At 33.3% G+C, this 13,108-nt stretch overlaps 1 protein-coding gene across 1 annotated transcript in view; it reads right to left on the bottom strand.

Annotated features, from left to right (window-relative positions):
• Positions 1 to 7,301: 7,301 nt before the first annotated feature.
• LOC110028657 (ER membrane protein complex subunit 10) overlaps positions 7,302 to 13,108 on the bottom strand; it is a 65,766-nt gene continuing 59,959 nt past the window's right edge. The window contains exons 8-9 of the mRNA XM_020730597.1: positions 9,223 to 9,394; positions 7,302 to 7,482 (exon numbers count right to left, since the gene is read on the bottom strand). Coding sequence (XP_020586256.1) covers positions 9,239 to 9,394 — 156 coding nt within the window. The 3' untranslated portion in view covers positions 7,302 to 7,482; positions 9,223 to 9,238. The remainder of the gene's footprint in view (positions 7,483 to 9,222; positions 9,395 to 13,108) is intronic.

The raw sequence follows: 13,108 nt of genomic DNA, 5'->3' as shown, positions 1-13,108 counted from the left end.
CATTGACTATAATATATATATATATATATATATATATATTAGATGTGATAGAAAATATCATCAAAAAATATGGGGTAACTAATGTGTCATCAAGAATCCTTATCATTTGGCACACATCTTGAGGTAATATTTTGAACAAGAAATATTTCGTTCTAAATTTAAGATCATTTAGGGCTCTAATTTTAACGAGTTTATATTAAGTCATTAAAGACTATTTGAAGGCTTAAAATCATTAATTGAATGAGAAAAAAAAAAACTCTAAATTTGACATATCTATGCTCAAATTGTGTGTCTCAATGGGAGGGATCCAACGAGCCTAAACTCTCTTAAGTATGAGATCATTAAGGCCCACAAATCATAAAAAACTCATTATGATTAAGATGAATCAATATTTGATCGGGTGGTCGAGGAATTTATTTGCAAAAAGAACAAAATGCCCCTACGCCAGATACTACAAATGGACCTCCTTCAAGAGGGAGGAGAAGGAGAAAATTACGGTGCTTTTCTGGATTGAAGACTCGTGATAACTCCCGGTCTCTGTAGGTGTCGATCACTATCAACTTGTCTGTCGTCATCGACCTCCATCGATTATTGTCTGTCGGCCTCCATTGACTACATCCGACCGTCCATGCTCACCATCATCTATGAACTCTGCTAGCTAATGATGTATCCCGAGTATTGTGTAATAATATTTCTTGAATATGGTGTAGTGATCTATCTTAAATACCGTATAACAAATACCATCATATTTCCCGGTGATAACTTACGTCCTCTATAGCCGCCAACCACCATCAGTCATTACCTATTGACCGCCGTCAACCATCATTTGTTGCACCCTACTTGCCATCATCAGTGAACTCTATTTGCTTACCAAGTATCCTAAATATGGTGCAATGAATTATCTCAAATATAGAGTAACAAGGTTTCAGAAAACGATGTATCATGAATATAATGTAACGAATTATTTCAAATGCTGAGTAACGAAGTATCCCAAGTACGGGTAATAATGTTTCATGAATACTATGTGGTAACGTATCCCAAACACGATGTATTGAAAGATCTGGAGATAACTGCAAATGTTCATTGTATTCAAAATATGCTGACTTTCTCTGGACTTCGAAGGTTTTCTCCTTACGTCATATACCAATAAGTGATGTCTCTGATGTCAAATAGTAAACCTGTAAGATGAGTTGCAGCTCGTAGTCAGTGTACCAATGACGATCTATGTGACTATTGAATTATTAACTATGATAAGGATGTTATCTACATATAAAGTAAGATTTTGTCCATGATCGCCATGGTTTGCAATATTATCCATTTATATATATATATATATATAAGAATAGCTTGATGTCGATAAAGTAGTAAGGATGGGTAAATATCACTCAACTAAAATTCCTACTGCAATAAGTGAAAAGATAATGTGGTAAATTATTATCAAGATGCTAGCTTTAGATAAAAAAAATACTTTATTAAAACATCAAATATATTCATGATATAATAGGTTCTAAAAATCTTATGGCTGCTTCATGTTGATAGACTAAGTTATATGGCCATGCAAGAAAGCAAGGAAGACATCCACATTCAAAAATTCCTATTGATGTTGATAAGCTATGATTAACAATATCATTGATATTTATGCAATTTGAAACTAAAGTAATATAAAAATTGTTACTACTTATATCATTAAGCCACTAACTGAGTTTTGTATCTAATGATGCTATCATTAGAATTGCATTTATTTTGTAAAGTTATTTACTACCCATAACTATTTGTTCAAATGGTGAGGGAATCAGAGTCCAAGTTCTTTGGGATTATAAAGTATAAAACTCTTGTGACATTGCTTATCACTATTGTGGTATTTTTAATAGCAGTAGTATAACAGTTAAGGTTTGAAATTGTGTGTATCATTTGGTGTAAATCAATAATTTTTGCACAGGTAATTATGATATGATTAAAAGTCTCTAGTAGAGGAAGGACTTCTTGATTGATGTGGACAACAAGAAATAAAAGGTGAAGAAGTATGATGTGACAGAGAGATTTGACTTGATACAAGCAAATTAATTATAATAATAGAAGTGGGAATCAATAATGAAGTGCAAATATCAAGTAAAATTTGTCTCATAAGAAAGCTTGGAAATAGGGAACTAAAGTTGTTTTGTTCATAAAAAAATTAATGTTGAGATACATTGATTTTGCCAATTACAAGGTCAAGGCATTTATAATCTTTTAAGTGTGGTGCATATCGTAGGTTTGGTATAAGGAGATTAATATTGAAGCCATGGGTATACACCCATAGTTGAATGATTGAAAATCTGAATATTAGGATATCTTATGTTAAATGAGCTGAATGAGAGATATCTATTTTTTTTTTAAAATTAATCATTTATATCATAATTAGTTATGATTAATGCATCAAGCCATAAGTTATGAGTTAATTAATGAGAAATATGATGAAAATCTCTATAAGATGCTTACTTTTTTGTCCTACAACCCCCTTCTATTCAGAAGGATAAGGGTGGGTTAAATGATGAATGAGTCTCCAAGAGGATGGTATAACTTATGAAGACTTCATTGTGCTTTCACTTCCTCTATCAACCCTCAAAACTTTATTGTCTTTCAACTATAGTTTTGAAATGGGTACATTTAGATATAGTTTCAAATTTTGATCTCATCAAATAAATTCAACAAAAGTCAGTGTAAATATCAATAAACACTATATCATAACAAAAGCTTTGAGTCAAAATGAATTGGAAAAGATCTCTAAACAGTAGAGTGTGTTAGTGTTAAAAGTTTCATATATATTATTATAAGATTTATTTAATAGAATTTTGTGGCTCTTTATTAAACAACATGATGTACAAGAAGTGCAACTCTTGAAAATATGAAGAAAAGAAAATTGATTAAATTAAAAATATATGGTAATAAAATTAGGATGCTCAAGATCTATGCTAGATTTTAACTATAAAAGTAGAGGGCTGTGAAGAGGACGGAGAGCTGAAAGATGTAGCAGGATAGATTCCATCATGATTGGGTCTTTGGAGGATGATCTAATTATGTTCCAAATTAATGATTTGAAAATAAAATTTTTCCAAATAAAAGGAATAGGAGCTATTAAGTATGAGTTTTTTAATTGATATTATTAGATTATGTGCATACACATAATTTCATAAGAGATTTGGAAAAAAGTAACTTAATATTGGAAGCAACAAGGATGTTGTCTCCAGTATGAGTAATTTAAGTGAATTGCCCATTGCCCCCAAAGACTTGTTAACTTTCTTGGTATGTTGTAGAAGAGCTTCGATGGTTGGGGTTGGTTGTAAGGTGTATTATAACACCTGAATCAAAATACTATGCATCATTTAGTTATACCAAGCTACTAATATGGTGTAATGAGGCATCACTGTAGGAATCTAAGACATTCATCATGTGCTAATAGTGAGAAGAAAAGTAATATGCTTTGCTACAAATTTGACAAATAACGTAAGTGGAAAAGGAGTGACCTCCTCTATTTGATATGTCACAACCATCATAAATAAGAGAGGCATGATGCTCAAGATCTTTGAAGTAATTGGACACTTTGGTTAGGCCATGTCCACATGAAGAGAAGAGTAAGGTTAGATTTGAAAGTTAAGAGTTTTGTTTTTTATCAATCTCAATAGCCAAGTTAATCATCTTGCCCCAAAGAGGAGATTAAAAATAATCTTGGTGCAATCAGAGTGAGTATGAAGTCTCAATTGTAATCGTATAGGCTTGATATTTTGGTGGCAAGCTATTGATGATTTAAGTAATAAAATCTTCAACAACAACGATCAATTTGACAATAATTGTACTATCCACAATAGTTGACTTATAATAAACTTGGAGTCACGGTGTGGGATTTCATAGCAATATCATGCAACTTATTTTTTAGTTGAATATCTTGGGATCTATAAGATGATTGTAATATATTTTCTTTTGTGGTTCATATTTCATAGTTGGTGTTCAAACTCAAAACAAAAGAAATAATGAAAAAATAATCGTACAAAGATCAACAACATAATCCTAATAAATGAGAGACTGGGTGCATTGAGCAAAATTTGGGATGAGTTGATTGGACTTAATAAGGATACATTCATTTGAAAAAGCTGTAGAACCAATAAGAAACCATTCAAAATAGTCCACTAGATGAAGTTTTAGAAAATGCATAATCCATTTGTGATAATTATCAGTAGACAATTGCATAAGAAATTGTGTGATATGTATATAAATAAGTTGAGCTGAGCTCAGGTCATACCTAACTAGAGTAAATTTTTTGTTAAAATGAAAGCTCAAACATGGCTTAAGCACAAATGTAGAGCTTGAGCTCAACTCGCAATACTGAAAGTAGGCTAGCACGAGAACTTGTGGCCTTGAATATAATTGTCATGAGAGCTCACTAGAGAAGCAATCTATGAAATCGATGGCTAGATAGAAGGAGAAGTTCAACAACAACTCGTCAGAGAAGGCATTGATGTGACTAGTGGCCAACTGGTCCAACCCACTAGACGATAAGCCAAGCTTCGATGTGCTTGAGCTTAATTAATAAACGAGCTTAAGTTTGAACTCATAGCTTGATGAGCTCAACTTGCGAGCTCGTTAACTAGTCGAGCTCTAGTCGGCTTGCCTCACTTACATCCCTATCATATTTGATTTCAACAAATCGAGTTGGGGGAATTATCGAACATGTCCATTGTGGCATCAATATTAGATAAATGATTCAATGAGATTGCAAAATATTTTATAAGGCAAATTAGCTAGATAATGAAAGGAAAAACAATGCCAATGAAGAGAGTAAAAAAGAGAAAGCAAAAAAAAAAAAGAAAAAAAAAAGATGAAAAAAATAAAATTTCAAGTGCTATTACTAATGATACCATAATGGAAGAAAGAAAATGATGATGAAGAAAAAAATATAGAACAGTAGATTTTAGAGAGCAATTTTATTCCCCTTCGAGAGCCACAACGCAGTATTTATCCTGTAATGGCATGTTAGCTAGGAGTGTCAAATAGGGTTTGTGAGTTGGGTTCTGGTCTGACATAAAATTGACCTGTTTCGAATACTAACGGGTTAGAAAGTCCAACCCATCTTCAACATGACAACCCGAACTCAACTCAATTCTCATTTAACATAATAATTATTCATGTGGATTTCAGATCAAATTTAAGTCAAGTTTGGGTCAATTTCAAATTAGCAGGTAAACTTCGTGTCAATTAAGATTAGAGGGTCAAATTTGGTTTGGAGGGTCAACCCAAATTCGACAAAACATTAAACATATTAGGATTATTAACCCGAAACCCACCCAAATTATTTGAGTTAAACTCGAATTTTTCGAATTGAGTTGACATCTTGGGTCAAATTTCGACACCATTAATGTCAGCACATCATTAGGTATCATATTAAATGCACATTATTCTCTCATTGGTTAGGTGGTGTAGATTGTTTTTTGCTGGAACACATTATTGATCTGATTGTTCGAGATGAACGGTGCAGATTTAATTACCATCCAATATGATCGTGTGGATACATATATATAAACATGAAGAAAAAAAAAATGCCAAGCGATCACATAACATCAAAAATTAAAAAAAAAAACATTATAGATTTATGATAAATGTATTGAAATAAAATGAGAATACGCAATAAGGTAAAATAGTCAAATGATCTATTATGTACCCATTAGTATAATGGACTAGTTTTCCTTAAACAACATTCGAACTAATTCAGGTAACACCTTCATATATATTAATTAAAAATTTGGACATTTCTCGATATATGCGTGTCATCCTTGCGCAAGGGCCATGCTAATCATCTCTGTATCATTCCAATTTTATCGGATGTCTAAACACATATAATACCTAAATAGATAAACATGACAATACCTAAATAGATATTGATCTTTATGAACTTTAAAATTATTAAATTTGCAACTAGAAAAATTGTAATATAAAAAAAATTATTATTTATATAATAATTAATCTTAAAATAAATTCAAAATTTTAAAAAGGGGCTTTTATATATGAAGGCCCACAAGTAATACTTATTACATGTAAAAACTCCAAAAAAAATTAATTTATAGGTGAAGGTCTTCTGTTACAGCCAGCAACGGAAAACTTTGGCGTGACTTTCTCGACGCGGATTCCTCTCTCAGCTCAAAAACCCACGCCTACACCCTGCCCTCTCCCGATTTCGTCCAGATCTTTGGCCCAAACTCCTCTCTACAACAATGGCAGGGCTTCTGACATGGTAGAGCCCTCAACCCTTGCCTACATCCTACAAGCGAAGAGAGAAGAATGACGAGAACAGACTTACCTTCTTCAATAATTTCTGGTAGGAGCCGAGCAAAAGAATGAGAAAGAAGAGAGTTTCAGCGATCTCTATAAGTCTCGATCTTATCTTTGACTTCCCAGCTAACTCTAATGGTGACTATATCATGATGCTTCGTTCACGAAGGCAATAGTTTGAAAAAAATAAGAGGGCGAGGGAGATGAGTGAGGGTTTGGGGCGGAGAAGGGAGAGGGGTTAAATCAGGAGAGGGAAGGATGTAGGCGAGAGTTTCGGACGGAGGGGAGGCCACGCTAGTAAGCCAAGCCATCGATTGCAGCAAAAGATCTTTATCTGTAAATTTGATTTTTGGGGCCTTTACATGTAATAAGTATGGGGCGTTTTACTTGAGAACCTCCATATGTAAAAGCCCCTTTTACTTCAAAATTATATCTTTACCCAATTTTCTCCACACGCCAGCAATTCACAACTTAGTGTAGACAGCGGAAAAAATTTGCGTACGATAGACGTACGCAGCGCTGCGTGCGATATTGGGATATACCGAGGGTACAAGGGGGTTACATCCACGGTATAAGCCCTTGTAACCTCTCTGTAACCTCCCTGTAACCTCCCTGTAACTTACGTGTAATCTCTTAATATATGATAACAGAAGCGCGAAACTTATTTTAGGGTACAGATAGGTTACAACAAGTTACAGAGAGGTTACAAGGGGTTATACCGTGGATGTAACCCCCTTGTACCCTCGGTATAACCCTAATAACGCACGCAGCGCTGCGTACGTCTATCGCACGCAAATTTTTTCCGTAGACAGCATAGCAGGACAATGTTAGCAACTCGGAATGAAAGAAAAAAATTACTGCAGTTAATCAGAAAACGAGTTCAGCTTTATTTTAAGCTAAGCAAACATTATTTGCCTAAAAAACCAGGAATTCAAGACACAAAATATTAAAACTCGCATGTAGCTCTAAAAATGAACAGATATATATATATATATATATATATGCGAAACATGACTACAATAATCTTTAATAAAAATTCTCCCCAAACACTTCAACGGATCTTGGAAGAAGCTGCAAGTGGGGCATCTACGAATGCAGCTCATTAGAAATCAGTCAACTGCTATTCCCTTCAAAACTCAGTTGTAGCCCAAAGAAAACAATACCTCAACCCCAGATGGGTTCCTGTTTAGATAAGAATTTCAAAGTTAAATTCCAAGAAACTATTTTATTAATTTTAGAGAATCATATGCCTAACACTATTCTCAACCCTGCAAAACCAATTTAGAAACCAGTCTTATACTATCAGCATGGAGATCTTACAGTTATTAATTAATGTTTCCAACAAGTTGGAGTCAAAATAACTTCGAGATCAATTTTATCTTTGTTTCAATTTTTTTTTTTAAAATATGTTTGTTTGGTGTATATCTACGGTTTTAGAGAAGAAAGATGTTGATACGACTTATATTCAAGTCATTAAATATATGTATGCTAGACTGTTATTTGTGTTCGAACAAAAGGGGAATTGACCAATTATTTTCCTATTTAAGTTGGATTACATCAGGGATAGGCCTTAAGTTCATATCTTTTTGCTTGTCATGGATGCTCTTACGGGAAATTTACAAGAGGATGTACTTGGTATATGTTTTTTGCTAATGATATCCTTCTTGTGGATAAGACTAGAGAAAGAGTTCAAGAAAAACTTAAATTATGTATATAGGAGTCTAAATGTCTTTGTTTGAGTAGATCTAAAACTGAATACATGGAATGCAATTTAGTAGCAGTAGCTCTAGTGGCAGAGTTGTAACTATGGTTGATCAAATCATTAAAAGGTATGAACATTTTAGATAGTTTGAGTTTATTGTTCAAAATGATGGTGAAATAGTTAGAGATGTTATTAGTAGAACTCAAGTTGGTTGGTTGAAGTGGAGGAATTTATCGGGCTTATCGTGTGATAGCAAAGTACTGCTTAGACTGAAAGAAAAATTTTATAAGATAGTAATGAGACCTGCAATGCTCTATGGCACACAATGTTGGCTTTTAAAAGAAAGCATATAGCAAAGTTAAGAGTTGTTGAAATGAGAATGCTTAAGTGAATGAGTAACTTGAAACTTAGAGAGTACAAAATGAATATATCCGTGATAGGGTTGGTGTAGCTCCAGTGGAGGACAAGATTAGAGAGAGATGTCTTAGACAGTCTGATGATCCGGTTAGGAGACTAGATGTTTTAGATTCAACTTATGTTAAGAAAGACAGAGGTATACCTAAAGAAACTTAGACTTATTGATCTTAATCGAGTAACTTGACACTCAAAGACAATACAAAATGAATATAATTGTGATAGGGTTGGTGTAGCTCCAATGGAGGACAAGATAGAGAGAGACGCCTTAGATGGTCTGATGATCCGGTTAGGGGAGTAGATGTTTTAGATTCAACTTATGTTAAGAAAGGCAGAGATAGGCCTAAAAAAACTTAAAGATTTATTGTATAAAAAATGATCTTAATCTATTAGAATTTAATGAAAATATGACACTCAACAGGACGCCATGGAGAAAAAGGATTCATGTAGCCGACCCACTTAGTGTAATAAAGACTTGTTATTGTTGTTGCTTGAAATTTTTTTTTAAATAAATCAATTAGTTCTAAAAAGATCATGCATAGCCATTTTGGTTTAGTGGTTGAGAGCTTTGTTTTTCAATCAAGAAGTCATGTGTTTAAGACCTTGCATATGCGGTGTGCAGGAATTTGGATGTGTGTGGAAGAAACAGAAACCAAGTTTAAAAAAATTCAAAATAGAAAAAAATTATTTTGAGAGTTTTTTGTTCTCAGCATATCACATTTGTTTTATTTCAATTTAAAACATAAACAAACTAAAATAAAAACAAGATGATTCAGTAACTAGTGGATGAGAAATCATATACACACATGTAAAGCCGACTGCCTATCGTCTTCTTGCAGCAGAATTTGGAGCTCGTTGAACAATTGGCTGCTGAGGCTGGGAAGCAGGTTGGCCAGCAGGCTGCTGCTCTTCGGGTATATTCATGGCTTGAGTGACAGCATTCAGCACAATCAATCCAAGAGGAATTAGATACATCCACTGCATAATAAGAAAAAAAATTAGCAGGAAAAGGTGTGAGGAATCAGATACATCCACTGCACAATAAGAAAAAAATTGCAGGAAAAGATGTGAATTTAAGAGTAGGTTGTCGAACTTAACATGCTTTGAATAAGGCAGAAGCAAATCTGGGAGTGATAAAACAATCAGTTCATTTATAATCATATTAAACAATCAGTTCATTTATAATCATATTAAAAAAGGAGCTTGTGCTTTTACAATAGTGTAAATTCCAACTTTAACTTCAAAAATATGGAGCGCTTACATACATATCACACATTTCTTGTATACTTACACATCTAACACCTAAATTTTTCTATCTGCATGCATAAAACTCAAATCCCTAGCGTCACCTAAAAAATATCACTCTTACTAACTTTATAAAAGCGAAATCCACTTTTTCATGTATAGGCTCATAGCACAAAAGTGTTATAAATGTAAATATCAAACTTTAGGTGTTAGATATGTAAAAAAAATTAAAGAATCGTGTGATATGTATGTCAATTTCCCAAAAAATAAATCCTGATATGTATGTAAATTTTTCTAAAAATAAATCTTTTCCCTTCAAATGAAAGAAAGCAAAAGACGCATCTTCAACTACAAAAAAAGAGGCACTTACAAACAGACCACCCGAAACTTGGTATTTACAAATCCAACCACCCTCTTTTATCCATTTTTCAAATTCTCACTCAAATATCAAAATTCATGGTAAAACCCCAACCCCTATTATCAACTTTTCCTTAAATTCTCAATAATTTGATCGTGTCATGTGCAGATAAATTGGTTCGATAGTTCAGAAACAAATCACCTGGGTGGTTAATTTGTAAATATCAATGTTTTGGGTGGTCTGTATGTAATTATACCAATGAATAAATAAATAAATAAATAAATAAAATGTAACTCTTTAAATAAGAGACCAAGTGCTGTGAATCGTTGATTTCAAAAACAAGTTCTTACAATTCAAATGAAGAAGAGCAAGCGATTCCTTGTTGCGCCAAAATTTACTCACCGATCCCAAGATCGAATTCTCGATTTAATTTATTGATCGAAAAAGTTGCTGACTTCAACCATTATCTTTTCGGCTTTCATTAGGCTCCAGATTGTACTACCTTCAGTAAACAAGACAACGGTGACTAAACACTCTATCTCAGTGTTAATATTCATTCTAGAGCCGACACATCCAGAATTCATTCACTGATCGTTTAAGGCCAAATCCCCAACCACTCAGAAACAAAGTTTATACCCTCTTAAAAGAACTTTAGTGAAGAGCTCTACTTACAAATCTTTGATGGAAAAAACTAAGCATAAAGTTAGGCAGTTGATCCTTATAACTACCTATGCATTTAATTAACTAGAAAAAATTGTTTGATCAGGAGAAACAACGACTAGCGAACAAGATTCGCCTCAGATCAAGCATCTGAATGTGGACAAGTTTTATCTTTTCTCTATTTATTTTTTGAGTTATCAGTACGTACATATATAGCTCTCTCACTCATTTCAATTTATCCTTCACTTCTGGATTGGAAAAGAAAATGTAATTTTTTCTCTGTAACACAACTCTTTATTTGTTCTTGTTTTCTTTAATAAACAAGATCTTGTTATTCATATTTCCAATATTTACACATTCAACCGCATATTTTGCTATGATTCTTCTTTATTAATGATGTAGATGGCCTAAGAAGGCTGTATAATTTATCAAATTTATAAGCAGCCAGTACTTTATTTAGATGAGTTTCACAATTTAATTCTCCAGGTGTTCATTCTCCTATCAATGAATTCTTCCAAAACAAACTCTCATGTTTTCCTACAGTTTAACCGTATATTACACTTTGCTCAAATTCAGAGACTACTAGAAGCACCATTAAACTTGAGAGTTCCAAAGACAATCATCTTCATAAACTCATCTTCTCTCCTCATCATAGTGACCAATTTTCTAGTCCTTAACATCATAAAATGATTGTAGGTATAATATTAGTTGCAATATAAATATTTTTTACCTTTCTCACAGCGCTTTTCATTTTTAACGACACTATAAATTTAGGCCTAAATGCATTTTATTCTTCCATTTAAAATTTTAGTTTCAATAGTTCCAATCAAGTTTTGTAAATTCTCAAACGAACCTCATTAATGAGTTCTACCTCGAATTTTTAATGGTAATGTCTCCCTGCGGAAGGTAACGTAGCACATATGTAACCAAATATATATATATATTATATTGTAAGATTTGGAAGGAAAAAAATAATTATTTCTCTTCAATTTCTTAGAAAATGATTACAAGATAAATAGAAGGGGGTGACTCCCACAATAGGAAATTAATAAAATCCTTCATAACTCCTCATAATAAAAGAAGGAAACCTAAAATTATGACATACAATTACCTTTAAATCCTAAAAATAAAAAAGACTAATAATAAAAGAAACTAAAAATAAAATATTCCTAAAAAAATCTGACACCCCCTCTCAAGTTGGAGCATAAATATCTGTCATGTCCAACTTGCTTACAAGAAACTCAAAACTAGTCCTAAAAAATCCTTTTGTGCAAATATCTATTAATTGTTGTGCCGTCAGAGCGAAAGGCATGCAAATAGCTCCACAATCAATCTTCTCTTTTATGAAGTGTCTATCAATCTCCATATATTTGGAGCAGTCAAGTTGCATTGGATTTTCTACAAAACTTATGACAACTTTATTGCCATAGTATAACTTCATGGGCATGCTTATCGGGATACACAACTCTTCAATAATTCCCTTCAGCCATAAAATCTTACATGCTCCATTAGCCATAACTCGATATTCTGCCTCGGCACTGCTCCTTATCACCACATTCTACTTCTTACTTCACCATGTAACCAGATTCCCAAGACATAAGTGCAGTATCCAGACGTCGATCTCTTATCAACAACTGGGGCCTCTCAATCTGGGTCAGTGTATGTCTCTATGTTTTATTGTAAGGTCTTCTGAAAGAGTAAACCCCCACCTCATGTACATTTTAGGTATTTGAGAATCCCGTTAACAGCTTCAAGGTGTTTTGCCAAGAGTGAATGCATAAATTGACTGACCAAGCTTACAACAAAAACGATATTTGATCGTGCATATGACACTATATCAACTTTCCCACCAACTTTTGATATCAATTTGTATTTACTGGGTCGTCATGACTCTCATATCTCAATTATCGATTGGGATCAATTGAGGTGTCTGCTAGCCTACAACTACTTCCTTTAGATGATCAAGAATATGCTTTCGTTGAGAAACAAAAATCATTTTCTTCAATTTAGCAACCTCCATGCCAAAAAAATACCTCAAAGATCAAATGTCCTTGATCTCAGAAACTGTGAGAAGGAAGTCTTCAACCACTTAATCTCATATATATATCATCTTCGGTGAGAAGTATATCATTCACATAAACAATCATTATGGCTATCTTCCTATCCTTTGAATGTTTGAAAAACATAGTATGGTCTCCTTGCCCTTGGGTATACTACTAACATATAACAAACAATGAAAATTTCTCAAACCACGCTTTACACGACCGCTTCAACCAGTATGAGGTTTTTTTTAGTTTGGACACATTTGTATTGATTTTCTCACTAAATCCTAGAGCTGCATCCATGTACACTTCTGCCTTTAAGTCCTGATTAAGAAATGTATTATTTATATCCAACTATTGTAGAGGCAAGTCAAGATTAGTTGTAAA

The sequence above is a fragment of the Phalaenopsis equestris genome, unplaced genomic scaffold, assembly GCF_001263595.1.
Source record: "Phalaenopsis equestris unplaced genomic scaffold, ASM126359v1 Scaffold000519, whole genome shotgun sequence".
Lineage (NCBI taxonomy): Eukaryota > Viridiplantae > Streptophyta > Magnoliopsida > Asparagales > Orchidaceae > Phalaenopsis > Phalaenopsis equestris.
The sequence above is the reverse complement of the archived record's forward strand: the minus strand, read 5'-3'. Positions and strand labels throughout refer to the sequence as shown.